General features: G+C 39.0%; 1 protein-coding gene across 2 annotated transcripts in view; it reads left to right on the top strand.

Moving 5' to 3' along the window:
- fkbp1b (FKBP prolyl isomerase 1B) overlaps positions 1–16,770 on the top strand; it is a 37,943-nt gene extending 21,173 nt beyond the window's left edge. For both annotated transcript variants that reach the window (XM_007897035.2, XM_042333518.1), the window contains exons 3-5: positions 13,457–13,569; positions 14,394–14,553; positions 16,293–16,770. In XM_007897035.2, coding sequence (XP_007895226.1) covers positions 13,457–13,569; positions 14,394–14,522 — 242 coding nt within the window. In that variant the 3' untranslated portion in view covers positions 14,523–14,553; positions 16,293–16,770. The remainder of the gene's footprint in view (positions 1–13,456; positions 13,570–14,393; positions 14,554–16,292) is intronic.
- The last annotated feature ends 1,662 nt before the right edge of the window (positions 16,771–18,432 follow it).

The raw sequence follows: 18,432 nt of genomic DNA, 5'->3' as shown, positions 1-18,432 counted from the left end.
TCGAATGTTCGACGCCTTGGAACATCTTCCCGACGTGAAAGGTGCTATATAAATGCAATTTATTGCTTTTGAATCTTGGGAGGCAAATATAACACCATTTGCTGTGCTTCCACTTGAAATGATACAATTGTGTAAAATCATGTATGTAGATTGAGACAGATGTAGCCCAGATTACCGCTGACTTATCTATACTGCTTACTGATTTTAAAAATAGGAACTGAATGATTTATTAGGATCGGGATCCATTGTTCACTCTGAGAAGGCTGTAAAACTGCTTCACACTGTCTGACTGCAGGCCAGCTGCCTGCACTAAAGATAGTATTTGTAACATGAACGTCTGTAAAGCCCTCAGGTTCTGCATGGCACAACAGAAAGGCACAGTAAGTACAGTACAGGACGTAGTAAGTACAGTTATAATAATAATCCTTGCATTTGGTGTAGCGCCTTATCACGTTGTCGAGACGTGTCAAAGCGCGTCACGGGATTTACTGTAAAATGATTTGACTGTATTTTTCATAGTAAATATCGTACCGTTCAGTGCAGTATATGTAAACCCAATGCATGTAAACAGATGATATCAAGTGTAACGTGTGTCTTGATACTTATCACCAGTGCTTATAATCACATCACAGAACATTCTGCCTGTTGAAGGATGGGTACATTAAGTTGATATCACAAGGACTGGCACAGATGTGAAGCTTACCAGGCTGGAACTGTAGAGACAACTTCACACCCAACAATGTTGCTGAACTGACTCCAAGGTGGCCTGTTTGTCAATGGAATGGCAGAATCGCACAAGCCCTGTGTGGCATTCTCGTTGGTCCAGTATCTGAGCCAGCTGGGTCCGCAGTACTGATGATAGCACAGCCAGTCTGTCTCATCGGCAAGACTTGGAAGGGCAAACAAGTAACTGGGGGCAGAGACTCTTTCCACTCAGCTCCTGTTTACCCTGCAAATCAAACCTCTAACTGGTAGGGTGGTCATAGCTGGACAAGCAGCAGGAAAGCTTGCCAGACAGTGCAAGCTTTGCAATTTTAACTTCTTAGAATCCAGCAGTATTCCAATGCACACTTGGGGTCCCTAAGATTTGGCTCTTGCCAACCTGCGCCTAATACTTTAGCTAATTTGGTAAGCAGGATGCATCCCTCGAGGGGATGAAAGTATACATACTATACCAGTAATCATCTCTGGAATTTCCATGTTTAGGTGGGATGTATGAAATTTTGTTTGCTTTGGATACTCTTAAGCATGGTGATGGGTTTGCAAGTGTCAGACGCCTGGGTGACCAAAATACAACTTTCTTCATGACCCTATGTATGTTAAATTCCTCTTGCCGTTAAGCGCGGTAACTTGACAGATGCACTTTTAATAGACAAATCCCTTTACTAGAACATACTGTAGTGTACATTGTCAAGAATTGTAACAGATGAAATTTCTCTTCGCTATATTTCAGTAGAATCAACCCCAAAATTCTAATCCAAACAGAATTCCAATTTGGAAATAATTCCCATTTTGTTTCCTATCTATGGAATCTTTCACGCAATTAGTCAGTGCAAAAATGACCCTATATATATATATAGGGTCATTTTATAAATATATATATATATATATACAGAGGGAGAGAGAGTAATTTTGACTTTCCTTTCATTGCTTTGCATATTGCATACTGGCATGGACTGGTTAGACAAATGGTCTGTTTGGGCTTTAACCATCATTTTATTCAGTTTCTAATAATCTGGAGATGTCCTGTAATTTTGAAAAATCTATTTAAATTGGTAGTATAAGTGATTAATTCAATGGGGGAGGGATAGGAAGCTACGATGGCAGATCAAATACTATATTGCAAATAAATCTTTTATCGTAAATCGTTGACTCTTGATACAGGACTTCAGTTTCTTAATGAACAATACATTTATCTGGATTAAATTCTCATATGTTAAAAACTGCATTGCCAGTCTCTGGACTATAAAAACAGCAGGATGAAGAATAGAAAGATACAATAAGCCTTTATATGCGCAGAGCAGAAAAGCTAAAGCAGAGATAAATCACAAGGACATTTCCTTTCAGGCAACTTTACCCGATGCTGCTATGTTGTGTAACACATGACTATCCCCTCCTTGTATTTAATAAAAATTCTCGCCCTTGGGTTATTTCCTTAGTTCTTTCCTCTTGTTCTGAGTCATCCTTTTTTTTCATTTTCATGGAACAGTTATTGTAATTTTGCAGAGATCAGAGTCGCTCTTAAAATGTTATATCCTCCAGTGAAATTAGTTGTTATTTCCCCCCTAGACACACCCTCCCTACCCAATCTAAGTCTTTTCACGCTGTTATCTAGGCATTATACCCACCAACAAAAACACTACCATTTTGAAGACGTATTACTTTCACTTGAAATTTGAAAGCAGTCACTTTTATTTCAATTTCATCAGTGCATCAGAAGAAACTTTTGAACTGTATTTTGCTGGTGAATTCCTCTGAGCCTGCTCTGAAGTGAAAAAAGAGGAGTAAACACCATAGAAAAAAATCAAAAGGAAGATACCTATCAGTGTAATTAAATGCTTCTATCTGATTCTGCTCTTTTGCTTCAATCAAAACCATTACCTGCTCCCCACTTACAATGTTTGACCTATCTATCTGCTTCCACTTGCCAACAAGCCACTGCACTGAGAAAATAGTGGGAATATGGAGGGGTTAGTCCTTCAAGATACTATTGATCCTGGTATTTGGTATATCACTTTATCATGTTGTTCAGTATCAAAGTGCTTCACAGAATATACTGTAAAATGCTGTGACGTGTTATTTTTCTGGTTGACATGGCAACCAATTTGCAAACAGCAATGTCCCACAAATAGCCATGGAATTAGTGACTAATTTTATCTGTCCATTGGCCAGAACACCTGGATAAGCATTTTGAATAGTAGCATGGGACCTTTAAAGTCCAATTGGACAATAGAAGTGACCTCAGTTTAATGTTTCATCTGAAGAACGGCAGTGAAGCATATCCCCACACTGGAATGTCGGCAAAGATTATATGCGTTCCAAGTCCAAACATAGGGCTTGAACCCACAACGTCTGACTCAGGCAACCAGACTACCAACTGGGTCAGACCAACACAAAATAGTTATCTCACAAAGTACATTTTTACATATTTAAAATTTAGGTGAAAGGTCAAAGCCCATAGTACAATTCACCATCAATTTAAAGAATCATAGAATCATAGAATTATTAGCACAGAAAGAGGCCATTCGGCCTCTCCCCCTAGCCCTGTAAACCTGTCCTCCCTAAATAATTATCTACTTCTCTCTTAAAAGTTGTTATTGAATCGGCTTCCACCACTCTTTCAGACAATGCATTCCAGATCCGAACAAAAAAAATTTCTCCTCACCTCCCCTCTGTTTCTTTTAACAACCATTTTAAGTCGGTGTCCTCGGGTTACTGACCCACCCGCCAGTGGAAATAGTTTCTCCTTGTTCACCCTATCGAATCCCCTCATAATTTTGAAAACTTCTATCAAGTCTCCTCTTAACCTTCTCTGCTCCAAGGAGAATAATCCTGGCTTCTCCAGCCTCTCCTGATAACTGATGTCCCTCATTCCTGGTACCATCCTGGTAAATCTTGTTTGCACCCTCTCCAATCCCTTGACATCCTTCCTAAAGTGTGGTGCCCAGAACTGAACACAGTCTCTCGCTGAGGTCTAACCAGTGTTTTATAAAGGTTCATCATAACTTGCTGACTTTTGTATTCTATGCCCCTATTTATAAAGCCTAGTATTCCGTATGCTTTTTTTTAACAGCTGTAACCACCTGTCCTGCCATCTTCAAAGATTTACTTATATGACCCCCAGGTCTCTCTGTCCCTTCACCCCTTTAAGATTGTATCATCAGCTTATATTGCCTCTCCTTATTCTTCCTCCCAAAATCATTACTTCACATTTCTCCACATTAAACTTTATCTGCCACGTGTCGGCCCATTTTACCAGTCTGTCTCTGTCCATTTGCAGTTTGCTACTATCCTCCTCACTGTTGACTACTTTCCCTAGCTTAGTATCATCTGCAAACTGGGAAATTGTACTCCCGATACCCAATATAGATGAAAAACAACAACAAAATTACATTTGTATAGCGCCTTTCACGTAGGGAGGACGTCCCAAAGCGCTGCACAGACAGAGATTCAAACCCGAGCTGGGGGTTGGGGTCGGGGAGGATGGAGGTTAAGGGGGAAAGCAGAGAGATCGAAGGCACAGTCGAAGAGGAGGGTCTTCAGATGGGTCTTGAAGGTGGCAAGGGAGGGGGCGAGGCGGAGGATCAGCAGTGACAAAACAGCAGTGGTCCCAGTCAGAAAAACGACCATTCACCACCCTCTCTGCTTTCTGTCTCCCAACCAGTTCTGTATCCATGCTGCCACTGTCCCTTTAATACCGTGGGCTTCTATTTTGCTTACTAGCCTCTTATGAGGCACTTTATCAAACGCTTTTTGAAAATCCATATAAACTACATCAACTGCACTACCTTCATCCACCCTCTCCTTTACTTCATCAAAAAAACTCTTAGGTTCGTTAGACATGATTTGCCTTTAACAAATCCATGTTGGCTGTCCTTTATTAACCTATAGTTTTCTAAGCGAAAATTTATTTTGTTCCAGATTAATATCTCTAGCAGTTTCCCCACTACTGAAACAACAACAGAGAGAGCTGGGAAAACTCAGCAGGTCAGGCAGCATCTATGGAAAAAGGAAAGTGAGTCAACGTTTCGGGTCCACGACCCTCACGTCAAAGAAAAGAGCAGAACTTCTTCAGGGGAGAGAGAAGTTAGGCTGACTGAATAGGAGAGAAAATAAAGTACATTGAGAATTGATATTTAGGTTACTTCAATATTGGGCTTTAAAAGCTTCTGAATTGTCAGAGGAAGAGAAAACTGAAGGAGGCAAGAATTTCCACAATCGTTGGGTCCAGAGACAGAATAATTTAGAGTGGTTCAGATGCATTATTTCAATTCCAGTATAAATATACAGCGAAGAGGATATCATATTTGCAGCTTGGGAGGAAAATGACAAAAGTTCAGAGGAACAATGACTAAAACGCATCAGATTGTGAGACTAGAAAGTTTGCAATGGAAAGAGATTGAAGCTCCGAGGTGAGTGAAAGATCATATATCAAATGGCAAGTCTTTTTCTTGTATTCTGTTTGCTACATTGAAAGAGTCACTGGAACAATCTCCCAGAAATGCAAGCAGTATTAATGTCATGAATGGACGTGAGGGAACTGGGGCTTTATAAACAGTTAAGAGTTGTTTGTGGGGAATTTAATTATTTTAAACAAAAGGGGAAAACAAGCTTTTGGGGACAGCTTCAGTGGTGAAAGAGTGTGAGCACAGCATTTAAGATTAGAAGAGATAGTGAGGCCAGAAATGTCAGTGCAAATTGAAAAAGCATTAAGCAAAAGCATCAAAGGTAAAAGATTTCAGCTAGTAGTTGGGCAAGTGAAAAGCATGAAAAAATTGTTTGAAAATTGAAAGAAATAATTGCCACTGCAGTATCAAAGGGCACAGATCAGATCAAGTTATAGTGAGTGATTGAGCCATGGCACTGTGAGGACCAGAGATCCAGTGTAAGGGAGGGGAGAGCACAGTGGAGAGAGGAAACTGCAGGAATGAAACATGATTCCACGATCTGGAATCCGATCCTTTTATCGGAATTTTCAGGGAATGGCCCAAAAGCAAGCCGGCTCCTGTTCAAACAGGAATTCAGGGGCTATTAGCTCGGTCATGTCTGTTTTTTTTAATGCTTTATGCATTTATCCTCGCATAAGTCTGATCTGTATGAATCGTACAATCAATTTCTAAATTATAAAATTGTCTGCCGCCTTTCGCCCACGATTGGCGGATCGCTTTTCCGGGGGTAATAATCCCTTCAAAAAATAAATTTAAATAATAATAATTTGGTCACTCAATGCACAATCGTTTATGGGACATTGCTATGTGCTGCGTAAAATGGTTGCTGCATTTTACCCACAAAATAGTCACTACTTTACAGTATATTCTGTGACATCTTAACAACGTGATAAGGTGCTACATCAAATGCAAGGATTATTATATTATTTATAGTGAACACTGCAGCTATATGGGATTTACTGGAATGTTCAGTGACTGTATACTTTGAGGGCAAATGGGATAGTCAATTTGCTTACAGCAATGTCCCACAAACTGCCAAGAAGGGAATGGCAATTTTTTATTTGGGGATTGTTGGCCAGGATATCGGGAAATTCTGTAACATCCACCAGAACAGGGTGATGGGACCGTGGTTTAAAATCTCATCAGAAGGACGGCACCTCCAATGACGCAGCACAGACTCGGTACTGCATTGAATTGCTCCGGGACTCTGCCCCGCATGAAGGGCGCTATATAAATGCAAGTTGTCGTCGAAGTCATATGAATTCAAGTCTTGAGATTGGGCCTGATCTCACAATCAACTGACTCGGAAGTACTACCAACTGAGCCAGACTGACTACATGTTATTGTGCTGTTATGTACCAGGAGTGACTATCATTCTAGGAGGTGGGAGTGGGGTGGAAGGTAAGTAGCGTCTCCTTGGAACTCAACTGGCTCCAAGGTGACATGTTTGGCAACAGAATGTTGGAATTGAGTCAATTCTTTGTGACGGTCTTGATAGTCGAGTTCTTGAACATTACTCCAGGGCACTGCTGATGACAGATCCGCCAGTCTGACTTGGTAGGATATGGATGGGGAAGGAATTCTTTCCACTCAGTTGCCGTTAACTCTGCAAGCCTAAACCTATAGCGCATACAGAGGGGAAAGAGATATCAATAATAAAATATGATATCATATGATAGCGATAATGTCGCATAATCCGATTAAACATTTTATAGAATCATACTGCACATGAAGAGGCCATTCAACCTTGACATTGTCACTGATGAGAACGGCCAGATCGTCTGGAGAAAGTCAAACTGAATTCCACTTGAATGTTGAGGAGTGAGGACTCAGCTTTCGAATTGCTTTGCGTGAAAACGATTGGCCTGAATGGTGTTTGGCAGTTTCTTGACCCAAGCTATGCTACAAAGAAGCATGATACAACAGTTTACATTTTACAGCACATTTGATGTCAGAGGTACATTTCGAAGCGCTTCACAGCTGACTGGAAGCTTCAGTAGTGGGGAGATTAAGAGATATCTTTCATTTTCACACATTTGTAGAGAAAAGGATGCTTAAGGCTTATTTTTGAACTGTACGGTCCAAAGCTAAGCAGGCCACTGAACTTGTTTCAATTGCCTCTCCAACTTTGAACAAACCAAGCCTCGCTGAAAGCTTCCACAAAGTCATGCTTCAAACAATATCACAAGGCTTACTATTATTTGAAGCAAACTTATGTAGTCAGAGCTACAATGCAAAGAGCTGCTGTAGCTGTACCTTAATATTAAAAAATAAATAATTTTCACCCATTTTCACATAATATACATTAAATTCACTTTACAGTATATTCTGTGAAGCTCTTTGAGACGGCTTGAAAATGTGATAAGGCGCTATATCAAATGCAAGGATTATTATTATTAAAAAGTGATAAACTATTTGCTAGCACCAGCAAAACCTTGTGTTTCATCCTTATAATGGAAATTAGGTTCCTCCATTGAACTTGTTCTCCACAATAGCAGTTTACTAAGATAAGATCCATGAAACAATCCAGTCCTCTTCTTTGGATAAAATAATAGAAATTGACCTAAAGAATGATGCGGGAAGGGAGATGAGTAAATTCAGATTAGCAAGGCATTCCTCACCAAGAATCTCATTGCAGTACAGTATATAATAATAATAATCTTTGCATTTGATATAGCGCTTTATCATGCCTTTGAGATGTCGCAAAGCGCTTCACAGAATATACTGTAATGTGGGGGGTGTGCTACAGTTTTATGAAAGTGGAAAATAAAGCATATAGGAATTTTTAAACATTTCCTTTCTTAAAAGATTAAAATCTTATCATAAAATAAATAACAAACTTAAAATATTCCCATGATAAACTAGATTTGCTCTTAAATAGGTTTGTGTCAATTTGTCACAGAAATCTTGGACAAAATGAAACAAAAATGAATTTCTAATAACCTAGTTTTACTTTGTCTTCAATACAAAAACTTCGGAGTGTTTCGGAGTGTTTCAAAAATAAGTTGTTGGTAGGGAAATATGCTTCCAGACACACATTGCAACTCAAAACAATGAACAACAAACATAAAGAAATACCCATCATAATTATAAAAAATATAATTATAAAGTCAGCCATTTCAGTGTAAGCTATAGGTTCAGTCTGGCTGAGCTGGTCACATTCTCACTTCTGGGTCAGAAAGTTGTGGGTTCACTCCCCATGTCCGGAAAGTTGTGGGTTCACTCCAATGCAGTATTTGGAGTTGCCATTTTTTGGATGAAATGTTAAACAGAGTCCCATATAGCCATTTTTCAAAAAGAGAGGGATTTCTTCCTGCCCTGGTGCCCTGGCCAACAATTCTCCAGATAAATTGGTCAATCATTTGTGGGAGATTGCTGTATTGCTAAATCAGCTGCTGTACGTGCTTACAAAATACACTTTACAGAAACTTTGTGCAGTGCTTTGAGATATTTTCGACATTATAGGCACTATATTAAATGCAAGGAATATTTTATTATTATTGAAAACAGCATTGCGGGGGAAGAGTCTGCTTTCTGCATAATTATCACAATAAATATCAAACTAAATTGATACCATTGTTCCCTAAATTGTTTCACATAAATTACAATAATTTCATTCCACAAATATTTAGCATTTCAGTTGATTCTTCATACATGTTTCCTATCTAAGGAGATTCATGCTTCAGTGAAATACTTTAAGGCAAACTAATTTTAATGGGAAAGAAGAACTTTGTGTTCAATGTATTTTCCTCTAGCAATAATAGAAAAACATATCTACAAAAATATCACATAATTTAATGAGCGAGCCCAATTGCTTTGCAGGTTTTCGGTATGCTTCCTCAGCAATGTGTCTGTTGGTGCAATGCATTGCAAGAAGAGCAGATCACTTTGCAGTGGGTTTGGACACTACAGACTGGCCTGGGATTTGTTGTAGGTCCATCTGTCCCAGGCTAAGCTCAGAATTGTGAGCACTGTATCTTCATGGGGTTGTGCTTCTCGGCCAATCCAAAGCATCTGTTCCTCTGTTAAACTAAATGGAGATGATCTGCCATTCACTCGGCTCAGCCCCATGTCATTGGAAGGGCACAACAGCTGTAGGTTGTTGTGAAAGAAAGGATTCATAGATTTGTGGAATCATAGCAATAAATCACAGCAGAGAAGACCATTCATCCATCGAGCCATCAAACCTAGCTCCCCTACTGGAGCTCATCACTCCAATCTCTCTCCATACCCTTTATTACGGCTGTTTGTGGGACAATTCTGCGCACAACGTATTAATAAATAATTCTTATTTAAACTTATTATTATTATTCAACTTGGTTACCGTGTTCACCTACAACAAAAAAAATATAGTCACTACACTGAAAGTAAGTCCTGCGAAACTGTTTGAGATGTCCACCTGATGTGAATCAGCGCTAAATCAAATGCAGGATTATTATTTATAGGATTATTATTATTCCTCCTCAAAAATGTATCCATTTCCCTTTCAATTGTTATTATTTGAATTCCTCACTGCAAACCTGAAATTCCACCTTGTCCTAGCCTGTAAGGTCATTTTGTCTTAAAATGTAAGATTGCACAGTTAAGACCAAAGTTTAAGAATTTGCCACAATATTAAAATTTAAGACAAATTGATTGAACGGGCTAAAACTAAATGGAATTTTGGTGCTTATATGTATAAAATATTTATAATAAATGGTAACAATAATGGTTACAATAATGGTATCCAAAGATGGTAGGTCAAACAATGTGAACACCTGGGTATATGAATTTGTTTATAGTGTAGAAACTGCTGCCACACTCTTAAGTAGCAAGCAGTGTAACCTGACGTCGAGGAATATCTGAGACGAGCAGACCACTTGCTAACCGCACTGGGAGAAACCATTACCCCCAGAAAGTGATCTGCTAATCGACTAACAACCAGGTTCCTACTAACGTCTAGGTAAACAGAGGAGTAAGGAAAATTGCCTAAGGTTTTGCCCGCCCGGGAATCAGACCCAGGTCCTCTTGTTTGCATACGACATACAAATCTCATCCACCACAGATATTTCAGCATCGGAGGCGAGTGTTCTAACCACTGCACTATGGGACTCCTCAAATGGTAACAATAGCTGTATAGATAAATGCAGACAGCATCCAGGTAGAGGTAGCTCCATGACATAAATAGATGTCATCAGTACTTTATGGGTTAATGTTGCTCAGTCAAAATTTTATGTCTAGGTATTAATGGTGTGAATTTATTTTTAATGGGAAAGTAATATTCTCCACTTTGTTCACTGTTTATGTAATGTGCAACTTTTTTTGCTTGCTTTCACTTGCACTAAGCAACTTACATCAAGAAATTGACATTTTGAGACTGCTTATTTGAAAGGTATTGTTACTATAGTGAATGCAGAATGCAGCACCATAGGGAATAGTTTTTTAATATTACAAGATTCATAGTGACATTTATTTTCTGTGAATTTATGGATCACTGTATAACAATTGAGTGGTCTCTAATGCACACTGTCAGACAACCAAAGGCAAGACTATGACCTACATTTTACAGCCAACTCTGCAGAAATAGGTCAGCATTTTGCAGTTCTTACTAGTAAGATATTTTTGTGTGCAGCTTGTGGAGCGTGTTAAATATCATGCTAAATTTGTCACATTTTTTCATAACTATAATTTGGTTAGTCATGTGATGTAATTCAATTAATCTTTTAATAGTCTGTTTGGCACACAAGTCACACTGCAAAGTCCCAATTGAACAATACTGGAAAGTCTGTGGTGGATGAGATTTGTATGCTGGTGGATGCAACATACTAGCAAAGCTACAGTGGCTTATTATAGTTACATTTACTGCAGCTACAATAAGCACACAACACCTTACCTGTTAAAAATCATGTTTCTAATAACATTAGTTTGAAAATACCTGCAGTTTATTAGCAGAGATAGGAAATGCACATTCCTTACACTTAATTAAGTAAAATGTGAATCCTTTTTTGTAACATTTTGTGTTCCAGTAAATTGTGTTACTCAGTAACTGTCAAGCAGAACCAAACTTTTGAAAACGCAAATTGCAACTGTCAACAGTAACATTACATTTATTCATTTTGTTTCAAAAATATAAGAAATAAGCATTTTGATTCTGTCTTGAATCAGATATGTGTAAACGACAACATTCAGGGCTTGTTCTGTGAGAGCGTTTTTATAGGCATTATGAGAGAGAAATTATATTTTGGTCTAGATTTATTCTAGCCCAGAGTGTTCAGAATATGGCAAGTTTTTAAATACAGCTTTAATTATGAACTTTATAGAAAAAAAATGTTCAAAGTCGATATTGAATTCAACAATTTGCCAAAATCTGGACATTCTAAAATACTACATAAATAAAGTAAATCTAGACCCAGGTGGAATATGTCACCTTATGCTCATTCTGGACTGATTCAAATAGTGACACACAAATCTGTCATTGAAATAGACTGACTGAATCATGGTGTGGGCAGTGGGGGTGGGGAGGTGGTCCTCTAAATCATATGGCTTTCACAACATGTAACTCAATTACATAAAGTTATTTTGCAGATCAGCCTTGAATCCATGTGATGCAACATTTATGGTAACAGCAAACTTGAGTGATTTGCTGATTCAAATGCAACCAATTCAGCCCACGGTTGAGGGGGTGGGAGAAGGCAGAGGTATCTTTATAGAGAACTGAAAAAAGCCCACACTGTTTTCAAACTGAGTGCCAGAGTAACGCATTTACTGGTGCATGAATATTTACCGGTGCACAAACATGGTGAATGTAAATGTGTAGTGCATATGGGAATCTGTAACTTGATCAGCCTCGTCCTCACTTTTAAAGCTCTCCTCAGTCATGCTCCTCCCTACCTCTGCCACCTATTAACACCATACCAACCTGTCCTCTCCGTCTGCTCGGCAGGCACTGGCCTGCTCCATTTCCCCCACCCATGATTGGTGGGCATGCCTTCAGCTATTTTGCTTTCACCCTCTGGAACTCCATCCTTTATCCTCATCCTGAATCCCTCCACCTTATCCCCTCCCTTGCCTCCTTCAGGGCCCATCTCAAGACCTTCTTCTTTGTTAGTGCCTTCGGCCAACCTCCAAACCCCATCTCCCCTATCCTTTGTCCTCCCATCTTTCTTGATTCCACCCCTCCCGCAAACCCTTAACTATCCAGCGCTATGGGTCTATGGGTCATCCTTATGACGTGAAAGGCACTATATAAGTGTAATTTATTGTTGTTGTTGATGCATATGAAAAATAAGGCTCCCGTAATGGCTCAACAACTTTTATCTGAACCATACAGTCTGGGAGAGTCCTGTTTTTGAGCTAAACTTAGCTAATCTAGGCCAATCCAGCAATAGATGTGTCACAATTAGCTTCAGTACTGGATTACAGAATGCACATTCAGCCTTGGTTCCCTCAATGGACTGCTGGCTTCCTGTGCTAAATTGTGGCCTAATTAAATAGTAACTTCTTCTTCAGGTCACTGTCGACATCACACTACGTGCAGGAAGTGTCACTGATATCACTTGATGTTACATCAGCAGTGCTTCTCATATATAATACAAACATACTCAACACACTGGATGTGACGTGAGCTGCGATTTGATGAGCTGGAATGTGGCAATTTTTTTTCACACTCTATTTTAATGTGAGGATCTGAGATATTGGACCCAGATCACTGTGATAAAACAGGGTTAACCTGTTTTAGTGTTGGTCCCAGTAAACAGCCATTATAAGTTTACAGTGTTTATATTCTGTAGTTAAAACATTCGGTCCATCTAGTTGAAGTATGTTATACATTAAAAAAAATTGTAGAATAAAACCTTTGCACAGCTAATGCTCCTGGCAGGGCAAAACCTTAGACAAGTTTCCTTACTCCACATGCCTCTGTTTACCTGGCAATAATAATCCCTTCAAAAAACAATGTGGCTGTTGAACCCATGATTGTTTGTGGGACAATTGGCTGCCAAGTTTCACACACAAGAAATAGTCACTCCACTTTACAGTGTATTCTGTGAAGCGCTTTGAGACGTTTCAACGACGTGAAAAGACGCCATATCAAATGCAAGGATTATTATTATTATTATGTTCAACATTAAATCCCAACATCTTTAGAGTGTTTCAACAGCTAGTTCTTGTCAAGTAAGATTTGTGACTGTGTATTTTGTAGACGAACACTGAAGAGACACCTAGGAATGTAATTAGATGAATAAGCCACCTTAGACCACTTTGTGTTTTGTCTATGGACTGGTGTTCTGACAATTCTGTATTGGTTACAGGAATGCTACAGTGTGGCAAGAAGTTTGATTCTTCCAGAGACAGGAACAAGCCTTTCAAGTTCAAGATCGGCAGACAAGAAGTAATTAAAGGCTGGGAGGAAGGTGTAGCGCAGGTATTTCGCACTACTTATGTCTACATTCTAAAATGTTATCTTTCTAACCAACTAAATGTTATTAGACATATTATTATCATGGTAACCATGGTAAAGAGTTGTATGATAGTGTAACTATATGTGTATAACTAGTGCTGTGTATGGCATCTGATACAATTTTATGTCAGATAATGCACTAGATAATACGTCAAGCTTCAAGGTCAATTATCCTATTTGAATGTGGAGAAAGAGTAATGCTGATGTTTGAATAAAAGGTTTGGTTGGTTGGATGTGTTTAAAATAATGAAGACAATTGACCAGATGGATAAAGGCGGATGACCCTCTAGAAGAGGGATCCAAGTCAAGGAGAATGTGGGGAATACTTTGAATTTTTCTTACAATTCTCGTCAACCTATAGGACATTGTCAAATCCCTTCAAAATTTTTCCTTGCTCCACCTCTGCCCTATTCTCCCGCCTGTATCCTCTGCTCTTCTCACTCTGCTCTACTGCTCATTTGTCACTCGCTCCTTCCCACCAATAGTAACCGAGCCTACAGCCACTATGCTCCTGCTTTCTCACAACATTCCTGTGCTTCCCATCCTCTCTTCCCACTTTCAAAACTTTCTTCATTTTTCCTTGTCTTCGGTCAACACCCTTAAATTCCTCCTCCTGGTTGGGAAATCCTCCATCCTAGCAAAGCACTTGAAGATAGTTCACCCTCCATAAAAGGCACTATCTAAGTGCAATTTGTTTTAGTTATTGATTTGTTTTACTAATCTGAAAGCTGATCAATGCGATTACAGTCTGATAACTCATAAATGATTCTTTTTTAAATGAATAACAGATGAGTTTGGGGCAAAGGGCAAAGCTGACCTGTACTCCTGATGTGGCATATGGTGAAAGAGGCTTTCCTGGTGTCATTCCACCCAATGCCACTCTTATCTTTGATGTGGAGTTGCTGAAGTTGGAGTGATGGAGTCCTTAAAGGATGTTTTAATTACAAGGTACCGTATGTTTTAGATCATTCCAATTGTTAGCAGAGAAAATGGTCTTCAGAGATTTGAACTGAAATGTCTTAAGGTTGGAACGTCGATCTTCAGGTCACAACCAAGAGAAATGAATTCCCAATCCTGCTGTTCTTTGAGCAGTGTTTAATTTTGAGCAGTGTTCCATTATCTGGCATACAGCAGCAAAACAAAACAAAAAATTCTGCTCTTAAGGAGACAAAAGGTTTAGTCAAAATAAACATAGCTTGATAGGTTATTCACTTCACCAGGTAATAAAATGTTGTCAATCAGGCCAGTGGACATTGCTTGAAGTTTGCATGACATTCTGATTTTGAAGCCTAACATTATAAGTAAGTGATATTGATCCCGGGTGCACAGCACATTTAGTTTTAGGTTCTTTATTTTTCTTATCTTTTAGCACATTCAAAAATGCACATATAGTGGTGGAATACCAAGTGCTTATCCATACCCACTCAAACTCCCCATGTGTGGGAGGAACCCCATTGCTCCCCAATCACACTGTACAATCTGTCCTCAATCCCCACAGATAATCTCTGGAGCATTTGACCATTGCACAGAGTGGGACTGCAGAAAAAATTACAACGTGCTTGCAATTACATCAGCACAGTCGTGCACAAATCACGTCAGCCCACGCGCACGCAATACAACAATATAATTGGCAAGAATTAGAGTACTTCAAGGCAGCACCAACAGCAAGCTCCATTCTGACTCACCCAAATCCTAACCCTCCCACAGCTCTCACATCCACTCAGACTTGCTCACTCTCCCCCATCCCCTCACAAACTCAGACCTGCTCCATCCAACTTTAATCCATTGTGAATTTGACCACCTCTACCTGACTTTGAATCCAAATGCTTTGGGTGGGATACTGGCTATTAAGCTGTGCAAAATACTGTCCAGGTGTCATATGATACATAGATAGTATCCTTTCTCTTTTTACGTATTGCCATGGGATTTTTGACAAACACCCGAACAGGCAGATGGGACCCCGGTCTACGTCTCAGCCACAGGACAACATAGTGCTCCGCAGCCCTGCATTGGAGCATCATTGGATGTGAATACAAAGTCCCGAAGACAGCTGACAAATAATTAAGAACAGATTTGGAAAAGTAAAATGACACACGTGTTAAATTGTTTTTTTTTACAACAGTTTTCACATTTCAGAATCTTTAATAAAAACAGTGGCAACAGAGTACGTATCGGGAAGAAATGGAAAGCCTGAAAGTCACGCCTAATGAATCTACTGGGTTTCTTTGAGGAAGTGTTAACTTTAAAAAGAGCCCCCAATTGTGACATGATGCTATTATTATAATTAACTTCTACAATAACCATCAGGATGGCAGGCTTCATTGCAAAACCTGGCAGTCAGTCCAACCGGATAAAAGATATCCAGTGGTTATAGCTTATTTTGTTAGAAAGGCATTCGATAAAAAAGGGACGTCCAAAAGTTTTCAAAGATGATTACATCTTATGGAGTTGAGGGCAAATTTCAGGTTCCCCCCTACCCCTTTACAGCTCCATACCCCCATGACCGCCCACCCAACCCATCTCCCCCCCGGCTCGGGTGTCCAGCCAGCTGTGTAAAGTGCTTTAAAGAATCCCAACAACATGATAATGCTAACCTGGTGCTACAATGATGACAAAATAAATATACAAGAATGATTTGTACTTCAATATACAAATTGTAATTTTGTTTTTGTTTTTTCTCTTTAAAGGAAGACATGGGGGAATCCTGGGTTTCAATGCTATGGACAGATGTTCAGTGACTCACAAATACTTGTGAAGAAGACCTTTCTGATATTTATAAAAAGCCCGATACCTGGCTATCTACTTCCTGTTTGTTTACTCTTGATATATGCATTTGTCCGTTTTGATTGACAGTGTTGTGTTACTTTGTAGATTTTGTGCTTATGGGATTCAGATTTCAATCATTTTTGTTTGTCTGTTTAATTGCATGTAATATTCAATGAATTTAAATGATTTCTCAATACTGTTTCATAAAGCTGACCTGACAAGGAGCCAACCTAACTTTTGAACAGCAAATGCCTTAAGAAAAGGTGTACAAAAATTTCTACAGCATTTAAAAACTGGGCATTTCTAACAAACTGGAGCACCTGTATCACCAGTCTTACACTGAATCAAGAGCTGATGTAAAACTTGGTTGTGTCAACAATAAATCTTTTATGTGCACCATATAGTCCCAGTTATACTTTTTTGTCCGTTGAGACAAATTATCGATCTTGTTGAATTTAATGTTTTGCTAAGAAGTTCTCCAAGTTAGAACTGTATGATAACTCCACGGGCTAGGACATGCAATGCAAAACTGAAAAAGAATGTAGTGTTACAAAAATATGTTGAAGACATCCTGGGAGCTCAAGTGCTTGACTGTGAACCACAAGCCGTAAGATTCAATGTGAAAGCTGCCCTGTCCTTCAGGAAGTCTATGCTTTAGTTGAGTGAGTTTAATGTGTTGTCATCGAGAAGGTAACATCATCATGTAATAATTACACCTGTCAAGCTGTCTGATCTCACCCACTTTCGGTTTCTAGTCCAAGGAATTATCATGGGAACAAATGGCACTTGGAATAGGGTATTTTGTAAACAGAGAAAATAAATATTAAAAGAGATCAGTAGTTTGGATGAGAGATTTTTTAAAATAATATTTGTAAGACACTAATTTAAATAATTTTAACATCATAACTTTTACTTTTTGAAATGTGGACATTGTAAACGTTTATGAAATTCTATCTTGCCTGTCTATTTGTCTGACTACCTTCAAGACTGGCTTCAAGAAATTCTAATTATAATAAATAATCATACTTACAATTTTTATAATTCACCATGTTATTTGGTTCAACAAAAATGTTCCATTCGAACAAGTGTGCTGACTACTACATAGGAAAATGTGGCAACTGGTCTCCATCAGTAAGGTTATATAAACAGTGAGATGAATAACCAATTAATCTTTTTTCATGAACTTGGATGATTCAGGAAGAATACAGTGCCACTTAAAATAGTGTCATCAGGCTTTTAACATCCATCTGAAACACCGGAATAGGGGGATAGAGACTCTGTATAATGTCTCTGCTCTTATAATGCGCCTTTGTGCCTTTCACATGGATAGTATCATGGCCTTTTTCTGTGCCGTAAATTTCTATGGTAATGTCTTGTAGCACTTTGCAGAGATGGAGTGGAAATATAAATAAAATAATAATAATCTTTGCATTTGATATACTGTAAAGTGAATTGATTGTATATTTGTGGGCGAAATGCAACAGCCAATTGTGCACAGCAGTGTTCCACAAACAGTCGTGGATTGAATATGACCAATTTATTATTGTTTTTGGTTTTGGAGGGATTATTATTAGGCGTGTGGAGTAAGGAAACTTGCCCAAGGTTTCGCCCTGCCTGGAATTGAACTCAGATCTCTCACTTGCAAAGCGAGTGCTCTAACCACTGAGCTACAGGACATGGTGAGCAATGAGTCAACTAACACTCTAAATCTCTTTCAGCCTTCTAAAGCAATTTACATCCCATCCAGAGATCTAGGGTGTTAGTTGACTCATCGCACACCATGTCAAAATAATTGAGGGAGCAATAAGCAAGCCAAAGCCAAGTTGCTGAGCTATATTACAAAGTTGAGTTCAGATCCCAGATGTCATACTCAAACTGTATTGTGCACTGGTTAGGTCTTGAAAAGTAATCCAGAGACATGGGGTTCACTTTTATTGTACTCAGATGACACCTAACTTCATCTCTCTGTTTCTTCCCTTGACTCCAGGGTCATTGCTTTTGTGACCAATTGCCTGTTAGACACAAGTCCTGGATGAGCTCTAACTTTCTTCAGTTAAATGT

Source organism: Callorhinchus milii, unplaced genomic scaffold (assembly GCF_018977255.1).
Source record: "Callorhinchus milii isolate IMCB2004 unplaced genomic scaffold, IMCB_Cmil_1.0 Scaffold3, whole genome shotgun sequence".
Taxonomy (NCBI): Eukaryota; Metazoa; Chordata; class Chondrichthyes; order Chimaeriformes; family Callorhinchidae; genus Callorhinchus; species Callorhinchus milii.
Note: the sequence above shows the minus strand (reverse complement) of the source record. Positions and strands in the feature narration are given on the sequence as shown.